General features: G+C 32.8%; 5 protein-coding genes and 1 long non-coding RNA gene across 7 annotated transcripts; 4 read left to right on the top strand and 2 right to left on the bottom strand.

Annotated features, from left to right (window-relative positions):
* Positions 1–246: 246 nt before the first annotated feature.
* Positions 247–2,618, bottom strand: LOC108568179 (suppressor of hairless protein). Its single transcript, XM_017929118.1, has 2 exons — positions 1,441–2,618; positions 247–1,333 (listed from the first exon to the last, which is right to left on the bottom strand). Exons 1-2 carry the CDS (start codon positions 2,284–2,286, stop codon positions 680–682), a joined length of 1,500 nt encoding a protein of 499 aa, XP_017784607.1. The 5' UTR covers positions 2,287–2,618; the 3' UTR covers positions 247–679.
* A 5,764-nt stretch (positions 2,619–8,382) lies between these two features.
* On the top strand, positions 8,383–9,482 carry LOC108568188. The gene is made up of 4 exons (XR_001891292.1): positions 8,383–8,559; positions 8,803–8,865; positions 9,045–9,132; positions 9,310–9,482. It is a non-coding gene; the product is annotated as an uncharacterized LOC108568188 (long non-coding RNA).
* A 1,366-nt stretch (positions 9,483–10,848) lies between these two features.
* On the top strand, positions 10,849–13,390 carry LOC108568209 (60S ribosomal protein L4). The gene is made up of 5 exons (XM_017929157.1): positions 10,849–10,923; positions 11,423–11,603; positions 12,059–12,429; positions 12,484–13,014; positions 13,186–13,390. The coding sequence occupies exons 1-5, from the start codon at positions 10,921–10,923 to the stop codon at positions 13,300–13,302; spliced, it is 1,203 nt and encodes a 400-aa protein (XP_017784646.1). The 5' UTR covers positions 10,849–10,920; the 3' UTR covers positions 13,303–13,390.
* Positions 13,391–20,110: 6,720 nt separating this feature from the next.
* On the top strand, positions 20,111–23,920 carry LOC108568207 (fibroin heavy chain-like). The gene is made up of 4 exons (XM_017929154.1): positions 20,111–20,236; positions 20,301–20,360; positions 20,419–23,628; positions 23,686–23,920. The coding sequence occupies exons 1-4, from the start codon at positions 20,176–20,178 to the stop codon at positions 23,733–23,735; spliced, it is 3,381 nt and encodes a 1,126-aa protein (XP_017784643.1). The 5' UTR covers positions 20,111–20,175; the 3' UTR covers positions 23,736–23,920.
* Positions 23,921–24,061: 141 nt separating this feature from the next.
* LOC108568208 (F-box-like/WD repeat-containing protein TBL1XR1) lies at positions 24,062–25,958 on the bottom strand. Its single transcript, XM_017929156.1, has 5 exons — positions 25,793–25,958; positions 25,170–25,738; positions 24,964–25,116; positions 24,711–24,902; positions 24,062–24,655 (listed from the first exon to the last, which is right to left on the bottom strand). The coding sequence occupies exons 1-5, from the start codon at positions 25,848–25,850 to the stop codon at positions 24,155–24,157; spliced, it is 1,473 nt and encodes a 490-aa protein (XP_017784645.1). The 5' UTR covers positions 25,851–25,958; the 3' UTR covers positions 24,062–24,154.
* A 285-nt stretch (positions 25,959–26,243) lies between these two features.
* Positions 26,244–27,031, top strand: LOC108568183. Of its 2 annotated transcripts, none has more exons than XM_017929122.1 (2): positions 26,244–26,349; positions 26,400–27,031. In XM_017929122.1, exon 2 carries the CDS (start codon positions 26,418–26,420, stop codon positions 26,862–26,864), a length of 447 nt encoding a protein of 148 aa, XP_017784611.1. In that variant the 5' UTR covers positions 26,244–26,349; positions 26,400–26,417; the 3' UTR covers positions 26,865–27,031. The 2 variants fall into 2 exon arrangements, with proteins under 2 accessions (XP_017784611.1, XP_017784610.1); XM_017929121.1 differs by having other exon boundaries at positions 26,244–26,336.
* The last annotated feature ends 307 nt before the right edge of the window (positions 27,032–27,338 follow it).

Genomic DNA, 27,338 nt, shown 5'->3' on the forward strand with positions numbered 1-27,338 from the left:
AACTATACTTATTTTTTGTTTGAAAATTCATATAATTATATATTATACATTCTCTTTGTAAATACAATATAATGTAAAAATTTGCGCACCGCGAAATTATAAACAGGTGTAGAAGAAATAAAAACATTTATTTGTAAGTGCGCGATGAGCTACAAAATTTGTTCGTTGTTGTCAATAAATACATACAAATAATAATAAAATTTAAAATAATAGCACAAATATTTATATATTTATATATAATACAATATAAAATCACTTGTTCATCAAATGTATTTCTCACAAAGAAAATTTATAATGTCGGAAAAATAAGATCACATTTTAATACACTATTTTTAAAATAAATAAAACATATATATATATGGAAAGAAAAAGGATGACAGTAAACATTATTAGTCAAGAAGTAACTTTGGTGCCTGGTGTGCTTTATGTAATTACCTGAATAAATTCTTTGATATTCTTTGAAATCGAACATGTTTAAACATCTTTGAGAATAAAAACGAAATACACTATACACCATCACTTCACAGCCTTCAACCACAAAGAAATAAAATTTTATCTGATATATGGCGTGAATTTGAGATTCTGCAATGTGGTTAAAAGTTTCTATAGTGCTCTATTTAAATGAAGGCAAATATGAATTTGTTCCAATTGCTTGGACAAGGATTCGTGGTGTCACTTGTCAGTGCATAGAGGACGTGTGGGAATTCCATGGTTGATCTGCTATTGCGGTATTAGGCCTCTGCGATCTCATGATTTCATCAGCGGGAGGACAGTGTGGCCGAGGTCCAGGTTCAGGGGTATAAGTAAAAGTCAATCCAGTAGCGTAAATTATACCATCATTCCGCACTAAGGAAACAGGCACTTGTGTGGGTTGACGTACCCACAGCCATTCGCCACGAAACTGCGAAATGTCGGGAACAACGCAAAGCATACTTTCTTGACATCGATACATCGTCTCTGCTTCTACATCTCCGAACCAAACTTGAAGTGATGGCGAAAAGTTGTCTCCTGTTAATTCGAGCATAGCCACATCGCCACCTCCATTCAAATGGAGGCTGTGGACTAAAGGCACAGGTGTAACTGGAGATCGAACCGGTCCCATACCCTCGTAGAATTGATACTCAGCTTTATCAGTAGAGATAATTGTCCAGCAAGCGCCATCATTTATCATTTCTTTACTAGGATCTTTTGGGCAAGGAGTAGCTTGAAACTGAATAATTCGTTCTTGTGATAAACACAAGTACATCCTATCAGTGTCTTTCATGTAAAAGGCACATTTGTGTAATTGGGAAACAGGATCATCTGCTTCTAATAATGCTTGTTGTTTATCCACCTAAAACAAAGAAAATACTTGATTATAATATATTTAATTCAACGTTTTTATATTATTTTTAACTACATAAAATAATTCATTTTTATCTTATTGAAATTGCAGCTAACCTTTCTTATTATGAGCCGGGGTAGTGCCATGCCAGTGACTGAGCAAACTAATTTTACTGTTGATCCATAATGTATGTATCCATCACGAACTTGAAATTCCTCACTCTCAGATTCATTATCATCTAGTAAATGAATTGTAAATGCACCCCATTGAGTGGAACTAGCATGGAAGTGACCATTCTCTACATGCAAATATCGAGTGCTCACTGTTTGTGATCGCAACCTATTGAATAATGCCACTTTAGTCCCACTAGCTATACACAAATCTGCATTTTTTAAAGATTGTTTCTTCTTGGATGGTTTTGAAATCACTTTAATACGTTTACTATGAAAAACACCAATGTCATGGCCAGAACCATAGAACATTTTCACTGATAACATAAAATGTTTTCTCTTATCTGAGTCAGATATGTATAAAGTTTTTGCTGCACAATACTGCTTGCCATTATTTAAATCAAGCTGCTGCATATCTTGGTCTGAGTTTCCTATTCCTATAAATGCACATAGTTGTGAGGCCTGCTCTGTTTCTCCTTCCCGTAACATTTGTTCCTGTCTAAGCCTCCATCCATCTCCAAATAAATATATACATGGTGGAGGGCAGAAAAATCTTTTCTCATTTCCATATGACTTCTGAGCTACTTTAGCATGTAAAATAACAATGACCATATCAGATCTGTCTCTGAGGTATCTTTCCATTGCTTCCCTTGTGAGTCTCCTATCCTCTCCCCGATAACCCCCTGGAACAACAGCACCAGAGAAGCGAGGGTACATACCCCCATGTTGAGGTGGTGGAGTTGGAGGAGATTGAGCATGGGCTATGCCAGGCAGTCCATACTGCAAAGGCATCTTGATGTGTATTATAATTTGACGAATTCTTCAATCAGAAACTTATCTGCCGCATTTGTTTATATCACCCAAACAAACTTGTTGGAGCACTTTTGAAAATCCGAACTTCGGTTTGTTCTCATGATGCTTTCTGTTTGAAATGTACGTCGTTTTGCACTGGAGTGGATGGAGTGTTTTGTTGTGTGTACTTTAAAGGTCGGCTCTGCGGATTGAATGAATGGTGTAGTGATGCTACCAAGATACGTGAGAATAACCGACCGACGACTCCCCACTTTATACACCAAACATCGTTGCTACCTCATTCCAATCTAAAAACACCTGTTTATAATATGAATTTTCCGACAGTACCGCCAACTTGACGAAAATTCCCACTACCGCCGCCGCAGCTTGCGGTTCCCACGATACTTTCGTTTTATTTTTATTCCTACAACTCGAAACTCAATTAATTTATCTTATTATTACTTGGAATATGAGCATAAAACAAAAGAACTAAATCTTATTTTATTTAATAATACTCTTAAAGCGTGTGAATCTTTCAATTCTTTATTTTCGTTTCTGTGCCGTTTTACTTTTCATATAATATTTCTTATTGTTTATTATATTCCAATATGGAAAAGTTATAGGTCGATTACCATTTGGCCAGATGTTATTTATTTATATTTGTGTGTGTTTATAATTTTATAATTCTTCCCTTCTAGAAGAGCCTCATGCGTCAATTACATTCACAACAATGTTTTTTGTTATATTTCATGGGCAATCAGTTGTTATTATTAATAAGAATGAATAAAAAAAATCAACGTAAATTAAACATGAAGTGCAATAAATTTGAAAATAGAAGAATACAATTCTTAGCGAGCACACTGTGTGACAGTGTCAATAAAGCAATTTATTATTAAGTGATGTACATGAGTGCGACTGAATAAGAAGACATAAAACCTTTAGTATATGGTGGCACCAGCTATACTAACGCTACTGAATAAGTGATGTAGAATATTTCCTCTCCTAAGGTATTATAATAAGAAATACACTATTTTTTATTTATTTCTAGAATGATGCATATAGAGAGTAGTAAATTGAGCTGTACATTTAAAAGTTTACATTTCTATATTTGTCGATTACTTGAATATAAATTGCTTTAAAAACTGTTTTTCATATTATTTAACATTTTTTTTTCAGCAATATCGTTTAAATTTTTCGGTATTGTTGTATCTCAGGGATGGAATTCCGAACAGTTTTAGTAGAGTCTCAGTAGTTAAGAATTAATTTAATCCAACTGGTTTTATAACAACTTTATTTAGACTAATTCTAAAGATATATTCTTTATTGATTTTTGACGATTAAGCGTTCCCACGGGATTCGGCCTGGGTGGTTTTGTTAGTTCTATATCGAAATCCTCACAATCCAATTTTCGACATTCGAAATCATAAAAAATAATGTCGGGATTTTGATACTGTTCGGATTATGGTTGTCTGTATTTCGTATGTCGGGGATTTCGGTTGTCGGAATTTTGATTGCCACCGGGTTTGGTTTGCTACGCGTCCGGCTCAAATATCTTACATTTGTTTATATCAAAAAGTGTCGATTACGATTCTTCGTAGAAGTTTCTTATATGTTTATAAAAGTACTTCTATTCTGAGTATTCATAAAAGTATCTGCATTGTTCCGTATTGATGGAATTGCTTATTCCTTACATCACTTGTTTATATTAAAGTGTATCGATCCGACGTCTTCCTGGAGGTCTCTTATACAGAGTTTGTTTTTATACTATAATAATGGTTGGACACAATAGAATTTTCTTCACGATCATCCATGGTAATAAACGTATTATACTAATAAATTTCAGATTAAAACAACTTTTCACTCGCGAAATCTAACAATTAATAAATATTCCTAATATATTTTTCTGCGATCCATAATCTTAATTAGTTTTTTTTTAAATAGGCCTAATTCCTTTTTAAAATAATTAGTTTAAAAAACATAGACTTCCCGTTATTAACTTTCTAAAATATTTGTCATGTTAAGATATTATCTTTGACATAAGAAGGACAATTATTTGATTATAATATTATTATTTATCAAATATTTCAATTGCTGTGATTCATGGATATCTTATTGATTTTATCCAAATATCATATAATGTTATTATCCTATCAGCCAATTAAATGTTGTTATCTTCAAAAGTTATTTTAATTGTAAATTCTTGAAAATATGATTATTTTTGTCTAAGATATAAGTTTATATTTATAGAATGAATAAACTGCGATGAAATGAAAACAATATTTATTTTGTACAAATAATCGAAAACCATTGATTTTATTGTTATTATTAAAACAAAAATAACAAACTAATTTTTATCATGTTTGTCGGCTGACTACCCAAGTCAAATTCTTATTATCATTAGAAGATTAATTTCTTCTTTTCAAGCTTTTTTTCTATTTACAATGTGGTGTAATTCTCATTACACTTGCGCATATTTAAACATTATTATCAAAATTTAATATTGTAAAATTTAAATATAATTAAATGAATAAACGTAATTGATAAATTATTTGTGAATACTGGAAACGTATTGAATTGCAATAACAGTAAATGAATATTTTGGTATAATATAGGAGTGGGAGAACTCTGCTTCAGTTTAACTCTCGAATGAGTATCCTATTGTGATACTGCTCGTGAATGTGTATGTACACGATGTGCACAAGTGTGTGAGTTTGTGTGTTTGAGCCCCGCGCGTCCTTCTCTCGTAGATGTAACCAGAAGGATGTTTGGGGTTATAGTCAGGGCGTGGGAAAATGATGGTGTGGGAAAGAGTGGGTGGCCTTTAAAACATTTGATACAACCGGAGCGAGTGTAATTTAGATCATACACACTAGCATTCACACACACACTCATACATCCAAATATATATATATATATGTATAAATACGCGTTTGTTCGCATTCAGTTTCCCTTTTCATCATCATTAACGGATCCATTTCCATCTCGCTCTATGACAGTCGGCCGCTCGACCATTCCGAATTCAGCATGGTAGTGTGGTGAGGAGTGGCACGGTGTGGTGAGGAGAGGAGCGGATGATATCGTGGGAATTTACACACTCGCGTCGAGACGGCGTCGAATTGGACGCGCGCGGTCTGCCGCGGCCCATAAGAATTCCCTCCTCTGCCCTGACTTCACACGCGGCCTATCGAGATTTCCCTGAGATCACCTGAGATTCAGGTGGTTTTGAGTATATTCCCATGACGTCTTCCTAGCGTGCAATCACCACCTCGATCTCCACTGATTTATGCGCAAATACATACATTTATTTATAATGCCGCTTCAATCTACCAAACTGAACATGTACATTATCATTCTCACATGCATTTACACCCAATAAACAATCATACAAATTATGCAAAACGATAAGCTAACTACACAAAATTGACGGGGTTGGTAATTATAAAGATTATTCTGGTATTTCTATTTTCATAGAGCGAGCAAAGTCACTTAGGAGCATTCAATATTTACGTCACACAACTAATATGTTTGCATATCAAATGCGGAATGTAAAATAAATTTTCGCTATAAGCGATCCAAATAGAATAAATTTTCTCCAATGACTGGTTTATAAAATATGGTAAACTATAACTAATAATGGTAATTTGTAAGAGGTAGGAAAAGGCGAAAATTCACCCTAGTTTAAATGAAGAATCAAGAGTTTACAGTGTTCCATACGCATTCACGAATACAAATATTCATTAGCGGAGATACTCAGGTATTATAATTCGTATTCCTTTTGAAATACAGTGAAACCTCGCTTAACGAGCATAATTCGATCCAAAATTTGCGGATTTTTACTTATAACAATTATAACAATTTTCCGCTTATAAACTAATGTAATTTACGATAATGCGTTACATTTTGAAGTTATTTCTCTTACAATTTATTTTGCTCCTTAAGCGAAATGCTAGTTAAGCGAGGTTCCACTGTACTAACTTTACTCTCCAATATTTTCGAAGAAACTACACAAGAAAGTGTGTCTTATAATTAGGGCTTCCATTACCGGTAAACGGATAACCGGTTTTCCCGACCATTAAATTTTGTCAACAAATACCGGTAATTTCATAAATAAAATATAGAAAAACCTTACTGATTTAAATATTGAAATTTCATTTTTCTGGATGTGAAATTAATATTTTTAACACGTTGATATCTACATTGCTACCTATAAAATTGGCTGTAGATATTTTAGGTGTTCTTGCTTGTATAGGCCGATATTACCCAAAAATGTATGATTGATAAATTGTCTGCCTAAAATACTACTCGAACCAGAGATTGTCTGATTTGGTACAACTGTTGTTGAAGCAATGCATCTGATAATGAAAGAGAGATTACATTTGGCTAACATCTCAAATTTAACAAAACTTATTAATCAAGTAATAGATGCTAATAGATGAAAATCTTCCAGTGAAACCCACGAGCGTCAAAGTTGAAAGAGCCTTTTCTTCTGCAGGTGCAATATGTACAAATCGAACAAGTCTGAAAGATAAGACATTAAAAACGATTTTTCTATATGAAAATATTAAACAAAAATATCTTGCATTAATAAGTTACTGTTTAGGGCAGAAATAACTATTTTGTTTTATTTTTATTATTGTATTAAGTTTTTTTTTTAACTTTGTAATTTATTGTTGAAATAAAAATTATTATTATGTTATTGTTATTTAACTATTTACACATTACTATCGGTAAATTTTAACCGGTTTTAACTTTAAATATTTAATATTTCAGAGAGATTTGGTACCTCTAGTTTTAAAAATAAACAATCTAAAAATATTTATAAATATTTTTATAAATTTTCTATGGAATTTTTGTTTTATTATAATTGTTGTAAATGAAAATGTTTTGTTTTTACTGTTGCAATAAAGATAATAATTAATATTATAAAATAAATATGGATGGCCTTAGCAATGTTTGGTCGATCTAGAACATATTGAAAAACTATTTATTTCGAATGTAAATCGAGACAAAAATACTTATACAGTGGAACCTCGCTTAACCTCTTAATTTGTAAGAAAAATGACTCGCTTAGCGAGCTACGTTTCGCATAACGAGTGACGAGAAAAAGAAAAGTCCCGGATTGTGCGCCTGCTATATCATTTTGAAAACTTGTGTACACATATTCATGCATTTTTTTAAATATATTAAACATCTAAGATTTTTTGTCATCTTTGTTTATAGCGGACTGTACTTTGCAAATATAATTTGTGTTTGGTGAAAAAGCACAAAGACCCCAAATCGACACAATTATAAACAAATGGAGTCAGACTCACTTCATTATGCATTAGTTTATATTTACACTATACGTGTAAATATCCGGAAATTCTGGAACGGATAATACTCGTTAAGCGAGGTTCCACTGAATTTAATAGATCATGTAGATCGTGATAAGAAAAATGTCGCTCCTGCTATATTTGGTACAGGAGAATAATATTAAATATGAAAAACGAAAAATAGTTAACTTAGAATCTAAGCCTTAGATCAACGCGCAGTGTTTCCTTCTAGGGGGTAGCTTTTTCTCTTAAGAGATATTCTGATCTTAAATATACATTTTCCAATTTATATAGTTTTATTTAAAAAATAATACTATGTGCAAAAAGTGTAGTAAATTTTAGCTTAATTATGATTATCGCGTACAATTATGGAGGTTGTCGCCGTAACACCTAGCTTTCTTTGTTTTTATGTTTGAAACACTTATACAAATTTAGTTTTATTTTTCGTATTATGTTATTTTGTTAAGTTTGTATTATGTAATACGTATTAAATATTGTTATTTATTATTACTAAGTAATTTCTTTCTTTTGAAAGCTTTTGCAATTCGATTTATGATTTTATTCATACAAACATACATTTGTATCTACAAATATTTTTATACATGATCATTAAGTTGCATACTTCCAATTTCAGAAATAATTAACAAATTTGAATTTTACCGGGAATCTCTAACGTAACTAGGAGAGTCGACAGCGCCAGAAAGAAATAGTGCAACGCGCATTAAACATATATAAGAGAGAAAGAAACTCAGCACGGTAGGCAATTTTATGATCTTGTCTTCTAATCTTATTGGTCGATGAAGAAATGACTGGCCTGACACGCTGGTAAAAAACTGAACTAAAAGTTTAGATGGTAGATGTAAGCACGTATATTCATTCCTTTAGAAACAGCGTCGTTGAAGTGGCGTGCCTGACGTATTTTAATATTATATTTTGTTAGTTATTACACTAATTGGAAATGGTAAGAATTTTTGAGAAAATTAGTACATATTTTCAGTAAATGCATACATACAATAGGTATGCTTTAATATTTTTATTTGTACATAACCTATAGAGCACGTGGTTATGTGAAATTTTTCTGATGATACCTGGTCCGTGTTTATGAATACTCTTGATTATAACCGTACCTTTACTGAAATATTTATACTAAACTAAAATATGCTGTATTTAAAGCAACACTTTATTAAAATTCATTTTATTGCAGGATTCCACCAATTCGCAAGCTTTTTGGGAAGGTGACCTGCACCCAAGCTGATTTATTCCTAATGTAAGTATTTGTTAAATTAAAATTAGAAACGTGTTAAATTTCATGATGATTTGCTTTGGTCCGTGTTTCTGAATATTCCTGATTATAATTATTTACCAAGCACTGATTTTTATTTTCTTAATAATTTTTAATGAAAAGTAAAATATATATTTTAATTATGTAATTATCAAATGTTGCAGACCTGAACTAGATGAAAGCATTGCCCAATTATATAAACTATGGTAGCAATTTCTCGATTTCATTGATGCTGAAACAACAAAAGTTATGGTAAGAATTTAATGTTTTATAATATATAATTTAGCAACTTTATTATATGATGATATCTCTTTAGAGCACTGGGTTATGATTAACCATGATTACTTGTTGACACCTGACTGCAAAGACTGTATTATTAAATGAAACTTTATTAATGCAATGTTTAATATTAGTATTTTTATTTTTCAGGATCCATTTGTTCCAACTACCAACAATGAAGAAACATGATTGACCTGGATTGATTGTATTTTACAATAATTTGTTCCAGCAATAAAGTTATTTGTTGGACAGAAAAACCTAGAATGATAACCCGAATTTGGGCCTATACAAATTTGTAAATAAATAAATTTATTTTATTTTCATATTCTTTGTTTTATTTGTTTGTCTTCCAAAATAAATTTAAGGATGTATAGTAAAAATGTCAATTATAAATTCAACCAATTTAATTCGCTTCAGTTTTGCTTTTTCATGTATAATTTAAAGAATAACTTTTGTAAAGCAGTGGATATTTTTTTATATGAAGCATCACTGATGTCAGCGGCTTGAGGCTCAACTCGCATATGTATTTTGAGGCTATATAGTGCTACATGCGGAATAAGAATAATTTGCAGCCATATACACTAGTATTTGTATTGTAAAAATACAAACAATTTATTTGGTTATTCTCATATTAAATATCTCATTTGCTCATTTTTGGAAGGCAACGTCTTGTGTTTTAAAATTGGCTCAGTTCCAAAAAGTATTTTAGGGATATTTTATACTTATTAAAGCCTTAAATGAATTCATTTAAGGCTTCAAATAATGTTTATCATCATACAAGGTCGAGGAAAATAATCAATAGTTATGCTTACATTCATTTTTTAAGAGTTTGAGAAAGAAAAACCGAAGGAGTATTGAGGATGCACTTAACATTTTATAATTTATAAAAAAATATGTGGAGGAGTTTCCAGACGGACGCTCATTATTGGAAGAAGAAGAAAGAAAATAAATCTGGTTGCTTGAGCCTCAAAAATCCGATACGAAGAGACGATTTCCAATCTCATACCCTAATAAACCCATAATTTTGTATGCAGTACTAGTGCCGCAATGATTAAAACGCATAATTAAATATCTATAAGGATATAAGTTTTGTTTTAAATATGCATTTCTATGGACTTGTATTAAATCTTGATATAAACGTCAGTTAATGTATTATTTCCTTTTGATTAATATGATTAATGTTTCTTTTTAAATTGTAGAAAATAAGTCTTATCTCATAGAAATAAAAAATTAATAATTCCCTACTTTTGAAAAAATTATATATTTTTATAACCTGTTAAATTGACTTATTCTTCCCAAATTGCATGTAATTTTAATTGATTAAAATCGATGTAGATCCCACCAGAGCACCAGAACACACTAAATTCTTAATAATGAATATTGACATAACAATATTTTTAAAGTTTTAAAAAAGTTATTGTTAATGTAATATGGTATGTTGGTGACCTATGCTCTAATTATTTTTAGTTATTTTTTTAAATAGCTATATTAAAAAAATAAATTGAAATAATATAAATATAATTGTTATAAATTATATATTATTTATGTATGTACTTAAAAATATTAAGAATAATGGAAATTTTTATTATTACGTTTATATTTTAAATTTGGCGCCGCGATCGTAGCGACAGGAAACTCAAACAGTATCCCCCTAGTTGATATACCTGAAATTACTGTTCGTCCACTTCCTTTTATATGGCGGACGTAGAGTTCGCTTGATGTGTTTGTGTAAGGAATACTAGTTTAAGGAAATAAGAGAAAATGGTAAGTGCATTTAAAGTGATTTTACCAGTTATTATGCTAAAATGAATATAGAAACGGATTAATTTACTGAAAAATACGTATATTAAAAAAAATATAATGAAAATGTGACTTTCTTGTTTGGGGCCACGTGTTTTGGAGTCCTGAACGCCGACATTAATATTAACATAACATATGCATTTTTTATTTTGCGTTTTACTTTAGTTGTGGAAATGTTATTACAATTTTACTTTGTTATTTATCGATATTTTATCGAGCAAAATAATTCAATTCAAACTCGATATAATTTATGAATGTGCGCACACTAGATGGATGTAAATAAGAAATATCTTTAGAATAAACTGTATAACTTGTTTTAGTAAAAATATTTAATGATGATTTTTTGGTCCGTGTTTATGATTAAATCAGGATTTTGATATACCAATAACTGATAATATTTACTTAATTATTTATTTTCTATTTGATGTAACATTTTTTCTAATTATTGTTTATTTTTGTTTAGTCACTATCAAGTGCTCGCCCTTTGGTGAGTGTATACGATGAGATGTCTTTGGTCATCAAGGATAAGACCATTGGTCTCCCTTGTGTATTCAAAGCTCCAATCAGACCTGATGTTGTGAACTTCGTTCATGACCAAATGTCAAAAAACAAACGCCAGGCTTATGCTGTCAGCGAGAAAGCAGGTAAATTGATATTTAAATTACAGGTTGTTTTTGTAACTTTACTTATTACTAAGTCCAAATTATACTTGTTTATAATATATATATATAGCCAGTGGCAATCGCAAGCCCGACAACCGAAATACCGTCTAACAAATTCCCAACTGTATCGAAATCACGAGAATCATAATCCCGACTATATCAAAAATGTCTTCAATAACATTTTTAAATTATTCCGGAGCGTAGTCACTTTTAAATTGTAAATAACAACAATTAATAATCTAATTGTATTTGAGAATATTTCATAATGTTAAGGTTTATTATGAATAATTCAACAAAATCAAATAAATTAATACAGTAAGGATTATGGTTGTCGAGATTTAGATATAGGCGGGATTTTGAACATCTGGATTTCGATACAATCGGGTTTGCGATATATACCCATAAATAACTATTAACGTTTATTTTTTTGTTTTTAGGTCATCAAACTTCTGCTGAATCTTGGGGTACTGGTCGCGCTGTTGCTCGTATTCCCCGTGTCCGTGGTGGTGGTACTCACCGTTCCGGCCAGGGTGCTTTCGGTAACATGTGCCGTGGAGGACGTATGTTTGCCCCAACCAAGACTTGGCGCCGTTGGCACCGCAGGATCAATCTAAAACAACGTCGTTCGGCTCTTGCATCCGCAATCGCCGCTAGCGGTGTCCCAGCCCTCGTAATGAGCAAGGGACATGCTATTGAACAGGTTCCAGAATTGCCTTTCGTTGTATCTGACAAAGTCCAAGAATTCACCAAGACTAAGCACGCTGTTGCTTTCTTGCGTCGCTGCAGAGCTTGGGCTGATATCAAGAAGGTATTTATATTGTGTAAAAAATAATCTTACATTTCTAATATTATTTTTGTTTAGGTATACAAATCCCAACGTATGCGCGCTGGTAAAGGAAAGATGCGTAACAGGCGTCGCATCATGCGTAAAGGACCTCTGATCATTTACCACAAGGATCAAGGCATCACTCGTGCCTTCAGGAACATCCCTGGTATCACCTTGGTTAGCATTACTAAGCTCAACTTGTTGCACATCGCTCCTGGTGGTCACGTTGGCCGTTTCATCATCTGGACCGAATCTGCCTTCTCAAAACTGAATGAAGTATTTGGCACCTGGAAGGCTTATTCCACTGAAAAGAAGGGATGGAAGCTTCCTCAACCGAAAATGGCAAACACTGACTTGGTCAGACTTCTTAAGGCTCCAGAAATTAAGAGAGTATTGCGCGACCCACAGAGGAAGGTTGTTCGTCGTGAGTTCAGATTCAACCCACTTACCAACGCTCGCGCCATGATGAAGCTTAATCCATATGCCGCCGTCACTAAGAGGGAATCGCTTTTGCTTGCGAAGAAACGCGCCCTTCTCAGGGAAGAAGCTTTGGCCAAGAAACGCGGAGTAAGTATTATTTTTATATATATATAACTTTTTATACATTTAAATGATGATATCTCTTTAGAGCACTGGGTTATGATTAACCATGATTACTTGTTGACAACTGATATAAAAGAAGTTAATATCAGATAATGTCGAATTAAAACATGTTACTAATTTATTTTATGTCCATAGATTACTCCAGTGATCAAGTCCGCTAAGATGCAAGAAAGGAGGAAGGCCCAAATTTTGAAGACTAAGAAGGCTAAGCCAGCAGCGAAGCCAAAGAAGGCCGCTCCAGCCAAGAAGTAATCTGTGAAATGCGGTTATAATTTTATTCAAATTACACCTGTGGTATCAGATTATGTTTGTATCAAATAAAAAACATTAAAAATCTCAATCATTATTTTATTTTTCAATACCTAAAAATTTGCTCTATGTAGGGTAATTTTTAATTTCAAAAATAATCTGTCGGTCGTTTGAATCTGAGAAGTATGCATTTTTTGTATTAGCATATGTAAACGTTAGAGAAAAGTAGTATTTTTAGTGACTAACTCTAGCCAATTTGGCATTATCTATAACTTAACAATTGTGTACCATGCTAAAGAGGTGAATTGTCTTGCTTTATGGTTAAAACATATAAAATACATCATTCAATGTTAAACATATATCTACGACGCATACGTCTTTCATTTTGTAATCTTTGGATGGTAATATACTTTGTATACATTGCACCAACATTATGCAATGCTTTTGCCACAAACATAATTTGTTCATTGAGTTTGTACTTTTCAGATCAATAAAAAGTTCACATTAGTGTAGTTAACTCAGTGGAACGAAATATGTTCAAATTAGTATTTCTCAATTATTTCATAAAATTTTACAAGTATAAGTTTGTTATATTCATACTAAGAATAGTAAACAATTAAATTAATTTCTAAACACAGGAAGTGGATGGAATTGAATCATTGCATGATTTTATCAATTGTTGAATATCGTATTGGATGCTATAGGTCCAAACTCCTTTAATTTTTAACATTTGTGTCTAAAACTTAGCGCTAAAATATATTAATCGGTATTATACAGCAGTGTTTCTCAAACTTTTTGGTCCGCGACCACTAAAATATTTAAAGGACCCTCGATGCAAAATGGGTATTAGGGGCGTAAAATTTCGAGCTATGTTTACACTAAATCTACAGACACTTCAGTTTTGTAATGATTTTATAAATAAAATAAGAACAATAATTTCAAAAGTATAATATTTTAAAACCCTAACTCCGTTTCTTTATAGTAATAAGTTTCAAAATTTGAAGAGTTTAATCAAATTTAATTGAATGTCTGGAAGAAGCAATGATTTTTTTACTCTATTACTCATTAACGTGTCATTTAGAAAAGTGTCATTTTTAGTTGCCTTTTGTATCGATTTTGTCCGGTCTTAATAAAATTAAAATCTAGTTACAGAGCAAGTTCCAATTTATGTTAAATAAAGTACTGAGATACAATACTTATTATAATATATTTTTTTGTATGTATTCCTCAGGTTTAACTAGAGTTGAACTAGAGACATCCGCGGCGTCTCTTAGTCGCATTATTATATAAACATATACATCAGCATAAAGGAATCTCTACCGTGATCCCAGTTCGATACACTGTAATATAAACAAAGGGAACCAAGCGTAAACATTCCCATCGATACTCCTATACATTTACTCCGAATTCAAGTCCTTATTATAAACACATAATAATCATTACACGTACAATCGTAATAAATCTCTTGTTTTCATATAAACAAATGCATAGGATTTAGTCCTGGTCTTATAATAAACAAAACCACCAAGGTCGATTCCCGTGGGAACGCTTAATTAGACGTATAACGTATTAATAAGAATTAAGACGAGCATAGTTTTAGTCAATCTTTTAAAGTATCTACATTATCTTGGAAAGTACCCCAAGAGTACCAATTATTATAATAAACTTGTTTAAAACCAATTGAATTATTTAATTCCTACAACTGAGACTCCACAACGACAACACCAGACAATATTCCACTGTGTTCAGAATTCAATCACTGGGACTCGACAAACTTATGTACATCAAAAATTACCGAGATTTTTTTACTGGTAAATATTTTAAGCATAAAACAGGTTGATTGAAAAAATGAAAATTTCGTGAGATAATGTTACTATTCATTAGCAAGCAATATTTTTGTATAAATTAAACAAAATAAATATTAATTTATTTCTTAATAAATAAAGCAAATATTATCATTTGAGACTATAATCAAATTAAATCATTGCAACGAATTGTAAAACAATTAAAATGAAAATATCCATTTATTACTTCATTTTATAAAGAAATTTGTAATTTTTTAAATATGTTATTTTAATGTTGGTATTTTTAAGACGATGACGTTCTTTCTTCTTACACTTATTATGGCACAATGTGACGAATGATAGAATAAACCATAAGTCACATCACAAATACTTCCACACTAATTTATGTCATAAACATAGTTTTAAGAATAGAATCAAGTTTGAAGGAGCTGGTATTTCCAGTCGTTTACACCTAAAAGAAATTCGATTCGAATAGTATACATGAATAATAACATTACAAATTAAATTACAAAAAAAAACTTAATTCAAATAAATATAAGCATTTTTCAATTTGCCTGAACCAGACCTTGTTTTAAATTTTGCATAATGTGTATTTTTAGAATTGATTCTCAAGAAACATAAACTTTATATAAATATTCCTAGCTCGAGCATGTAAACTATAAATCAACTACGCATAGTTGAATCGGTCTTGACATAAATACATGACTTTGAATTTATAAGTTTGATCAATACAGTGTAGTATAGAAGTGTAAAATGTTAATTCCCGAAACAATATCAAAAAATACAATGTCTACGTACACACCAATATTTTACAATAAACAAAACAACAAAATATTAAATGCACACGATTTTCATAAGTGGCATGAAAATACGCCAACTCGTTTAAACATACTTTGTTTAAAATGTCTGGCATCCAATTGGACAGGTAATACCAATAACAAAAAATAGCAATTCATTTTATATAATAAAACTCTACACAGATAATTCTATCATGGACGAATTGATATTGATAGAAGACCGAAGAATACTTATAGATTTATTGCCTACTACTCTTCCGCTTGAACTGGCCATACCAATAATAAACGACGATGTGTATTGGAAAAGATGTTTTAAGCGACGTTGGCCCAATCGGGTGCCTTCTATTAAGACATCTAAAAATGCGGATCGGATCGACGTTAATGAGAAACAGGAGGCGAATTCTGCATCGTCGGCGCATAATTGGAAACGAAACTTTATAGAAATGTTTTTGCAAGATCTTTTAGAAAATTTAAAACCAGAAGATTACGACCCGGAACAAGTTAATTGGCAGAAATCAGATTTCTTAAAAAAAAAACATTAATTACATTGTTTTTCTTCCAGATGCAAATCTTAATTGATCTATTTAGTGAATACGTATATAAATTAAAATTGAATCAAATGCAAGCACCACAATTACATCACGGAAATAATAATCGCATTACGTTGGAGGTTATTTTAAACAGTCTATTTAATTTGGCCGAATTATCAGTGTGTTTTAAACAAGTAAAATATAGTTGAATTCATTTATAGGTAATTTGAACTAAATTATTCATATTTTTTAGTCTTACGTGGGAGAAGCTTTTACATGGCGTGTGATGGAAACAACTATAGATGATATAAACAACTTTGCGAAGGGATTAGAAAATACAAATTTGTTATCTTTAAGGTACTCATAACAATATAATTATTATAAAGTTGTAGTTTAACTGAATTTGGTATTTAATTAAAAATATAATTTTATACAAATTAGAATGGACAATTTAATACAATTTTATGATAACGGATATTAATTAACGACATAATTAATAATTTTAGTGTAATCAATTCTGATGTAACTTGTGACAAAGCTGATATAATACTAAAAGGATTAGCGGCAAACAGAGAATTGAAGAAAATTGATTTTTCCCACTGTAAAATAGGCAAAAATGGAATCAAATCGATCGCTGACGTATTATTAGAAATACCATCTTTGGATGAATTAGTTCTACAGAATAATTTGATTGGTACGGCAATTATTTCTAGCTTAATATATGTGTAAACAGCGTACGTGTTGTTTTTCAGGGCCAGAAGGAATTGAAGTATTATTCATAGCTATTCGCCAACGTGGCTTGAAAAAATTAGATTTGGGTTTAAATAAGCTAGGAACTGAAGGTTGCGAGATACTAGCAAGAAATTTGATGGTCGAATCTTGTTACTTGGAAATATTGGGTCTGGCCGGCTGCGGATTAACAAAAAATCCGCTCTTCTGTGAAATGCTTGAAATAAATGTTGGTTTGAAGTATCTTGATTTAAGCAACAATAAATTAGGGGCGGTAATTATTTCATATTTATATGTAAAGATTATATTTTTAATTGCCTATTCAAAAATGATTGATTATTAAAATATCATATAAAGTGTGTCACATATTTTATCAAATTATTCTAACTAAATCGTTAATGAATTGCTAATATTTTCTGGGCCAATCCTTTATTCTGACGATGCATTATCGAGTAATTTATACTAAGTTTATAAAATCATAAATAATTAAAGACGGACGTACACGTGGTACAGGATTGCTAACATGTTTATGTTTTCATTTAACCTTTTCAAGCTAAAACAGGATTGATTAACTTGCGGTTAAAAGTAATTGGCCAGGAAAATAAAGAATATAAAATAGCTAATGTTATTTTACGCTATCAATAAGAATTCTGTGAAATATTGTTAAATGTCACGCGATGATTAACGTGTGTTTTTGGATATATATTTTTGTAATCTTTTTTATATTTTTGATATAGGAAATGGGGACAATGCTGCTGGCCAGTCTGCAATCGAATCGATTCCTCGAAAGATTGGATATTAGAATGTGCGGGATAACACCTCCGACGCTTCTCGCTATAGAAACAATTTTATCTCAATGCCGAAGAGAAAGAAGCACAAATAAATGCTAATTATGGTCTTCCTGGAAACGTAAATCGTATTGAACTCAAATTTGACCGAAGAACAATCGAATAGCGATTAAAATCATGTTTCGTAAAGGCAATTTTAGTTTTCGTACAGTGAACACGTTTCGTAATAATACAAATATACATAATTAAGCTTTAAATTGCTATTATTATAACTCGTCCGTTATTATTACTTTGCTATAATATAAGATCACACTATTACTTTGCATAAATTATGAACCAAGTTCATCATTGCCCACTAAGAACTTGTTTGTCTAGTTATGTTGTTGTGTTCTTATTAAATAAACAAAAACACACAAAAAATGGTTACGTATTTTGCTAAAACATCTGCGTTAAGTTTACGCATAATATAAGATATTGTGATTTGATATTTATTCTTAAACCCACGCAATCCTTTCGAAATAATCTTCTATAATATCATATTTTTTGAAGATTTGTTAATATTTTAAAAAATATAGTATATTATTTATTCATTTTTTTATTAACAAGATTCATAAATACTATTATAAATAAAATACATTTTATTATGCATAATTATAACTGTTATTTTCTAAAGTGATCTCATTATAATCGTCAATTAATTAAGATCGATGAGCGGATAGCAAAAAAAGATATTAACTGTAAAATTCACATTAGTAAAAATGCTGCGTATGGTAATTAATAATTATCATTTTTTGTTTATAAATAGAGTCAAATCAGTCCAAGTCGTGAGTCAAGATTGCGGGAAATCCAACGAATGCAAATGTTCGCGTCGCTTTTGAAGGTTGGATTCTCGTTAATAAAATTCTCTCGATCCGGGTTCGCTTTTCTGAAACCTCTTGATGTTGCGAGATCATACATGCGTCCCTCCTTCCACGCTTACCTTATATGACACGATTTGTAAGTCATAAAACTGGTGTATTTGTAATTCATTTACATACAAGGTCTTTTTCAATAATAAATATTGCAAAAAGCAGTTACGTGTTCGCTTGCACCTCTTATCTTTAAGCAGATTCAAAAGATGCAATTCACAATGAAAACTTGATTCTTTTTTTGTAATAAAAATTGAGATTGATGGAAATGTTGATTTGATTGATTTATGAATGGATCGTTTAGCACGTTATTGTCATGCAAACACAATACACACAATTATCGTTTTAAATAAATTTTATTGTTTTCCGCTGATAAATTGCATAAGATTATTTTAAACAAGTTGTTTCTAACGGAATTGTATGACTTAATATTCATCTTCATAAATTAAAACCATTATGTTTATTGTTTAATGATAATTAAGAAATTGTTCATAACAAAAGAAGGAAAAAACAACTGTGCAATTATGTAAACCACTATAATCAATATTTGATTAAAAATGACATCATCATTATTTTTATCAATTTTATCTTATGGCAATCGATATAAATTGTTAATTTTGACTCAAAGACTGGGGGTAAATTTGCATGAGACCTTTAAAGAAAATCAATAATCATGTTTGTATTATTTTTAAAACCCAATAAGCGCCAATTAGAAACGTAACCATTAAAACAAGAATTACATTATTATAAAATCTGATTAATGAAGTTTTTTTCTAAATATATGCATTTATAAAAAATATATTATACGTTGAAAGGTAGACAATCAATTGTAATAAAAATTATATATTCAAACGTTGTTTTTATTTATTCAAACAATTACTTTATCTGATCAAGACTACACGCTGCGCTCACGATTTTCTAATTGAATTTCCTCATGTGTAATAAATTGCGATCATTCAAAAGAATGAAATTTATTTTTATTTTGCATTGCTAATATGGTCAAAACAAAAAAAAAAAATTATGTATGCTTGTGGCGTTCGCTGTACCTTGTTATTTTGTGTCTTGTTAAATTTCAAGTTCAAGTTCATACCAACGATATTGGGAATAGCCCCGATGATACAAACAATCTATTAAATGCGGAAGATTCATAACGGATGTGGATCTAGCGGAGTGGTGGTACAAACGGTGGATTTTTTCTTATTTGAATGTCTCCACTTAATAGGAGATTCATATAAATAGAAGGTGGTACCGGTTTCAGATTCAGTTCCTCGCAAACATTCTACCGAGTGCTTATATTAATACCAATACTTTTGCATTGGATGACCATGGAATACAAAGTTATTAGTTGCTGTTACCTGCTATTATTATATACGCATTCATGTAAGAATTTTTATTGTAGAAATTTTCGTTAGGTACGATTTTTAAATTTGATCTTTAATTATAGCTCTTCAACATGGACACGGTATTCATGGATCATCTAGCTTCAGTCAATCTGCATCGTCATGTAAGAATACAATATTCGTTCACTTTTAATAATATAATAATATTTTGTTATTGTGTAGCTTATAGTAGTTCAGGTTCTTCGTCATTCTCCAGTTATGGAAGCGGCGTTGAAGGTTTAAATGAAATTGCTAAAGGGCTCCTTAATAATGGTGGCAGTTTTGCGAATGCTGGAGCATCTGCCGGAGCACATTCTGGTACCTTAGGTGGATGCGCAACTTGTGGTAACAATGCCGGCGCCAACTCCGGGGCATCTTCTGGAGCAGGAGCCAACGGATGTTTGGGTGGATTATGTGGTTCGCCTGTTAAAGGGGGGAACGCAAACAAAGCAGGTGCTGCATCTGGAGCTTCAGCTTCTGGAAGCGGATGTTTGGGTGGATTATGCGGATCGGGTATTAAAGGAGGAACCTATGGAAATAATGCTTTGGCTGGAGCAGGAAGCAATGCCAATGCAGGAGCCTCTGGTAGCGGATGTTTGGGTGGAGCATGCGGATCGGGTATTAAAGGAGGAACCTATGGAAATAATGCTTTGGCTGGAACAGGAAGCAATGCCAATGCAGGAACACTTGGAAGCGGATGCTCTGGATCGTCATGTGGAACTGGTTCTAACGTAAAATATACCGGAACTTTCCCTGGTCCATCTGGTAGTATCTATGACAGTAAACCGGTTATTGGTTCTGGAGGAGGATATAAACCAGTTTCTAATGGTTGTAGTGGATTGGCCTGTGGATCCTTACCTGGACATGCCAGTGTTAGTACTGGATCATTCCCTGACGCATCTGGAAGTATCTATGACAGTAAACCAATTATTGGTTCTGGAGGATATAAACCAATTTCTAATGGATGTATTGGATCATCCTGTGGATCCTTACCAGGACATGTTGGTGTTGATGCTGGTGCTCATGGTTCTACTAGCGTTACTGCCGGAACTCAAAGCAATACAGCATACAGTCATGGAACAGGTTCATTGGTCGGTGTATTTCCACAAGGTAGCATTTACGATAGTAAACCTGCCCCAGCCTCAGGATCTCATAAAGCTCCTGAAGAAGGTTTACCCGCCGTAACAGGTACATCAGCAAATACATATCATTTTCCGGGACCTCAAGGAAGTATACATAGCAGTATCCCATCTTCAACAGCCCACAGCAATGCAGCAGCAACTGCTACAGCAGGAGCAACAGCTTCAGCAGCTGCCAATAATCACAAAAGCCCATCATCTTTCCCACAGAGCAAACAAACTTCCAGTTCTCTGCCAGCAGTAACTGGAACCTCCAGTGGAACTTACAATTTCCCAGGCCCACAAGGAAGTATACATAGTAGCAAACCCGCTTCATCCGTACCAATGCATCCAGTACAACAAAACACCGGTGTACCTAGTTCGTCAGTAAACTACCAACCCTCATATAATGCAGGAACACATGGTACTACAGGATCTGGAAGTTCGTTACCACCTGTGACCGGAGGTACATATAATTTGCCAGGGTCACAAGGTAGCATACATAGCAGCAAACCAACTGGTTCAGGATCTTCTCCATGTGGTTTAAATAATGCTGGACCAGGTTGCAATTCTGGTATATACCAACAGGGTAATAAACCATCCTACAGCTCAGGTTCTCATGGTGCTTCAGGAGCACAAGCTAACACGGGTTCATTACCACCTGTAACCGGAAGTACTTATAATTTGCCTGGACCACATGGTAGTATACATAGCAGCAAACCAGCTGGCTCAGGATCTTCTTCGTGCGGATTAAATAACGCAGGACCAGGTTGCAATTCTGGTATTTACCAACAAGGTAATAAACCATCCTATAGCTCAGGTTCTCATGGTGCTTCAGGAGCACAAGCTAACGCGGGTTCATTACCACCTGTTACCGGAGGTACTTATAATTTACCAGGATCACATGGCAGTATACATAGCAGCAAACCAGCTGGTTCAGGATCTTCTCCATGTGGATTAAGTAACGCTGGTCCTGGTTGCAGTTCCGGTTCTTCCCCACAGGAGAGCAAACCATCTTATAATACGGGTGCATACGGATCATCAGGAGCAAACGCAAATGCTGCAGCAAGTGCGGGAGCAGTTAGCGGAGGATCTGGAATACACTTTAGTGGTCCGTTCCTTGGTACACAAGGAAGCATCCATGATAGTACACCTGTAGCATCTGGTCATACAGTTCCAGTTGGTCCAAGTAAAACATGTGCGGGTGGTCTTAATTGCAATCAACCACAAGTTAGTAACTCTGACGTTTGCTCGCCTGGTACACCAGGATGTACTTCAACTGGTCAATTCATTTTCGGTCCAATTCCGACTAAACCATCTGGTGACTGCACAACTGCGGGCGGATGTTCGAGTTCCGATAAGAAACCAGGACAATCTAGCTATGGCCCTGCTCCTAGCGGAATTCCGGAAGGTTTTCCTACAGCTCCGGGATCCGAATATACAACAGGTTGCAAGGGAGGCAGTTGCAGTCTACCATCTGGCCCATCTTATGCAACTACTGCTGGAGGTCATTCAGATTCCAGTGGCTCCGGATATCAAGGAATTAATATACCATCAACAGAATTAGGGGCACCTGGTTATGGAGATAGCAAGGAATGTAATGGTCCAAATTGTAATACTGGTGTTAGTGGAGCCGGTTGTACCGGTGGAAATTGTAATTCTGGTACTCCTGGTACTGACGGTTCATTTGTCTACCCTGGTAGCGGATCAACCTCTTCGTCTGGTGCAGGTTCTCAGAACGGATGCAATGGCGGTAAATGCGGATCCACAGGTTGTACTTCAAGTGGATGTCAGACAGAAAGTGGATCTGGAACATATGGACATAATGCTGGTGTGGGAAGTGGATCTGGATCATATGGACATAATGCTGGTGGAGGAAGTGGATCTGGATCATATGGAAACAATGCAGGTGGAGAAAGTGGACACACTGTCATTATAGAAAAACCAGGGGACAAAAAGCCAATATCTTATGGAAATGGAGACTTTGTTTTCATCGATAAAGATAATAGTGGAGAAGGCGGATTAGGCCACTTTGGTCATGGTTCTAATGCTAACAGTGGTTCATATTCTGGAGTTAAAGGTGGTAGTCATGGAGGAACCTTTGGAAATGGCCAGGGATTAGGTCATTTTGGACATAATTCTAAAGCAAATGCTGGAGCAAATACAGGCATTAAAGGAAACTCTTATGGAGGTTTTGCCAATGCATTCTCTGGAAGTTTTGCTTCTAGTTCAGCAAATGCCAATGCTGGAGCACATGCCGGATCTGGTTCAGGAAGTAAGCATGTCATAAAGTATATAAATTTCGTATAAATTAATATTTGTTTCTTTATAGGCTATGCCAGTGCTTCCGCTTCAGCATCGGCCCATGCAGGACATTATTGATGTTCATAAAGAAACTTTTTTTAAAACGATCAATTGCTTTGTAATTTATTTATTTATGTTAAGTAACTATTGTCGTAAAGATATTGTTTATGTCTTGTAACATAAAAATAAGGCCATTTCTATTTAATTGTGATAATTTTTTAATAATTTTAAGTCTATAATAAAATGCTGCAACTTTTAAATCACATGATGCTTTTATATCTATAATAGAAAAATATGAATACATTTGTGTCTATTTATTGTAGACTATGTCAATATTATGCTAACTTCGAAATTGCTTTTTTTTTGTGGAAAATATTTAAAAATAAAAGTCTTGAAAAAAAAAATAATGAAAATAGTCTATTGCATTGTAGTTAGCTTATAATATATCTTTATTTAATCTTAATATGCTATCGTATGATTGAAACCATAGCATCAATTTATAATTTACGCAAATCAAGAACAAACACACTCCCATCAGAAGCACTTGCGCCAACTTTGTCACCCCTACTATTCCAACACACCTCAAAAATTCCACCTGTACCTTTGTAGCTGTGTACTAACTGTCCACTCTGTGTGGACCAAATATGTACACATTTGTCAAAACTTCCACTTGCTAAAAATTTTCCATCTGGACTGAAAGCAACAGAGTATACTGGTTCTGTGTGCTTAAGCAAAGTATGTATGCATGCGCCACGTTCCACATCCCATAGACGCACAGTTGAATCAAAACTGGCTGATGCCAATATCAAATTCATATTGGGGTTCTGTGTACCTGGACCTGTGGGAGACCACTTGATTGTGTAAATTTCTTTTGCATGAGCTTGCAAATCATGCACACAATTATCTTGCTTCATGGACCAAATTTTTAATGTCATGTCATCTGAGCAAGAAGCTAACAGAATACCTTGAGGATCCCATTTAATTGCATTTACCTCATTCTAAAACAAGGAATATTATTAAATTAAAATTATTAATATTTAAAAAAAAACTTGCAGTATGCCCCTGGAAGGACTTGATAGGTTTATCTACTGTCAATTTACAAACATGTATACACTGATCTGTAGAGCAACTAGCAAATGATGTATTTGTTTGCCAGTCAACATCCAAAGCTGGGGCAGAATGAAAACTAAACTGTTGTGTACATTGTCCACTTGCAGCATCCCATATTATGGTAGTTTTGTCAACCTAAAAAATCAAATAATTTTAAAATCTCTGCATACTTTTGCATAAAATAAAATTAACATACACCAGCAGATAAAATATAATTTCCCCTTTTGTTCCATTTTAACGCAAAAATAGGACCTTTATGTTGTCCTAGTGTGCTAGCCAAGCGACCATCAGTTGTCCAAATTCTTGCATAACCATCATAACTGCCTGTTGCTAACAAGGTTCCATCACACTATAAAAAAAAGCATAAAAAGAAATAAATATATAAATATTCTTATAACATACATTCCAATCCAAAGATGTAACATCTTTGTTACTAGGCACTTCTGTTCCACCCTTTTGAATGCAATGCCGTAGTACCAATTGGTTTGGAGTTGCATTGTTATCTGACATATCCCATATTCTTGCAGTACTGTCACCAGAACCACTTGCTAATAAATCTGTGGTTGGATTCCAAGCACAAATAAAGACTTCTGATTCATGCCCCCTTAAAACTGTAGCCTTTGAAGATGGTATTTCAATGGAATTATCCACTTCCATATTTTCATTCTTTGTTGATACAACAGCTTCTTCTCCATTTGTATCAGTGATCTCTGTTCTAATAGCCTGCTTTTGTTGATTCTGTTGATTTTGTCTACTTGCCACAACATCTGGCATTACAGCATCTATTAAACTTAAACTCTCTACAAGTTTTTGCTCTGTACCATCTTCAGCTAAACTAATTTCAGCCTCAATATATTGTAACCCTTTCTGCAATATATTAAGTAATGCTGCTGGTGGTACGAGAGCTCCATTTATGTTGGATTGTGATATATGAGATTCTATACCGAATGTATATGCAGAATGTTGAAAACCTAAAATCATATTTTATTCATGTATTTAAAAAAATGAATAATTTATAAATTTACCTGACTCTTGCAAGTATCTGTAAACTAAAAAATTGACTTCATCACTTGAAAAACTCATGTTTAATTATGTAGTATTAAATATTAGTATTTTTTCGCTTAACAAAGTCATAAATAACACAAAACATTTGTATATTTTAGAAACTGATTATAGTTAACACGTTTCTAATTCGTCAATCGTAAATATTTATAAAAAGTAAACCGTGACGCCAAAATATTAACTAGAAGATAATAATTCCGCCATTGTCAATATCAGAAATACCAACCTATCACATAATTTTTTTTTTTAAGAATTATTAATGTATTTAGCCTCCTATTATAACACTAATTATAGTTTATACATTGTATATAGAATGTTAAAAATTAATCATTTAACTAATTTAAATAATATTAAACAATTGTTGAGATATTATTCAACAAGCATGAAAGTGCATGAAAGAAACAACTTCATGAGATACGTTTTGAACATTTCCTGTCATTTTGAAATATGTTTTCGTTTTATTCATAATTTTTTTATTGTGCTGGTTATTATTTCTTCATTCATTCGGTAAAACGCGACCGTTGTAATTTCTTCAAATATAACCACAATTGTATAAGTGTTTAATTTTAGATTTAAAAACGCATAATTATGTCGCAGTTACATAAATCCAATAACACTGGAAGACAAAGATTAATTAAGAAAGGGTGCACTGTTAATGAAATTAAGGGTGAATTAAGAAAGAAATTCCACACTAGAATCAAAGACATACGAAATCAACTTCTTGATTCACACAGAAATATAAATCAGAAGGAATTAATTGATAAAGGTTATAGTGAAATAAAGGACTTAATATTGTCAGATACCTGGAGTGACAATGAATTTGATGAAGCTGAAATCATAAAAGTATTAGATGAAGTTCAAGAGGAGATGGAAGAATATTTGAATCGAACTAGTGAGCAATATGATGAACAAGTTCAGAAAGAGACTGATGCTATAGTGGAAAATTTGTTTGCATGTCGAGTGTGTGAGAGGCTGCTTGATAACAATGCAACAGAAATTTGTACTGGTTGTTTGGAACAACATTTCAATGACTAATTATACTTCTTAGGATATACTTTTTTTGTTTTATATATTTTTAAGGAAGTTCTTTTTTTGTTGTTTAAACATGAGAATCTTATTTTAACAGGATTTTTTTAGACCATCCATTGCTGATTTTATTTATTGTTAACTGAAGTAAAATTAATTTGTTAAAAAACGCTACACATGGTTGTAGAAAAAAAAAACTAGATGTGATATTTGATTTGTTTGTAATAAATTTATGATATAAGATTAAATGCAGATTATTTTAACATTTTTCACTCGAGCGTCGAGTAAAATCCACGGTATCTTACCCAATCTTACCGACGAAGCAACACCTTACTTTTAACGTGGAAAGACAAAAGGACAGTCTTGTTTCAGTATTAGAGATGACACGGGAATGGAGACCGTGGATTGCTCGAGGTGGAGTGGAAATAATGGCCAAGAAACCGAACATTATATTGAATTACACAAAATATATTGTTTACTGCA

This window comes from Nicrophorus vespilloides, unplaced genomic scaffold, assembly GCF_001412225.1.
Source record: "Nicrophorus vespilloides isolate i.1.1-1 unplaced genomic scaffold, Nicve_v1.0, whole genome shotgun sequence".
NCBI lineage: Eukaryota > Metazoa > Arthropoda > Insecta > Coleoptera > Silphidae > Nicrophorus > Nicrophorus vespilloides.

Excerpts from the sequence above, each read along its gene's own strand:
- LOC108568209 (XM_017929157.1), top strand. Across the intron at positions 12,430-12,483 it reads CTTGGGCTGATATCAAGAAG|GTATACAAATCCCAACGTAT; the intron begins GTATTTATATTG and ends ATTTTTGTTTAG. Across the intron at positions 13,015-13,185 it reads CTTTGGCCAAGAAACGCGGA|ATTACTCCAGTGATCAAGTC; the intron begins GTAAGTATTATT and ends TTATGTCCATAG.
- LOC108568208 (XM_017929156.1), bottom strand. The coding sequence starts at position 25,850 with ATGAGTTTTTCAAGTGATGAAGTCAATTTTTTAGTTTACAGATACTTG. Across the intron at positions 25,739-25,792 it reads CAGATACTTGCAAGAGTCAG|GTTTTCAACATTCTGCATAT; the intron begins GTAAATTTATAA and ends ATATGATTTTAG. Across the intron at positions 25,117-25,169 it reads TTACATCTTTGGATTGGAAT|TGTGATGGAACCTTGTTAGC; the intron begins GTATGTTATAAG and ends TTTTTTTTATAG.
- LOC108568179 (XM_017929118.1), bottom strand. The coding sequence starts at position 2,286 with ATGCCTTTGCAGTATGGACTGCCTGGCATAGCCCATGCTCAATCTCCT. Across the intron at positions 1,334-1,440 it reads CCCGGCTCATAATAAGAAAG|GTGGATAAACAACAAGCATT; the intron begins GTTAGCTGCAAT and ends TCTTTGTTTTAG.
- LOC108568207 (XM_017929154.1), top strand. The coding sequence starts at position 20,176 with ATGACCATGGAATACAAAGTTATTAGTTGCTGTTACCTGCTATTATTA. Across the intron at positions 20,237-20,300 it reads ATTATTATATACGCATTCAT|CTCTTCAACATGGACACGGT; the intron begins GTAAGAATTTTT and ends CTTTAATTATAG. Across the intron at positions 23,629-23,685 it reads TGCCGGATCTGGTTCAGGAA|GCTATGCCAGTGCTTCCGCT; the intron begins GTAAGCATGTCA and ends GTTTCTTTATAG.
- LOC108568183 (XM_017929122.1), top strand. The coding sequence starts at position 26,418 with ATGTCGCAGTTACATAAATCCAATAACACTGGAAGACAAAGATTAATT.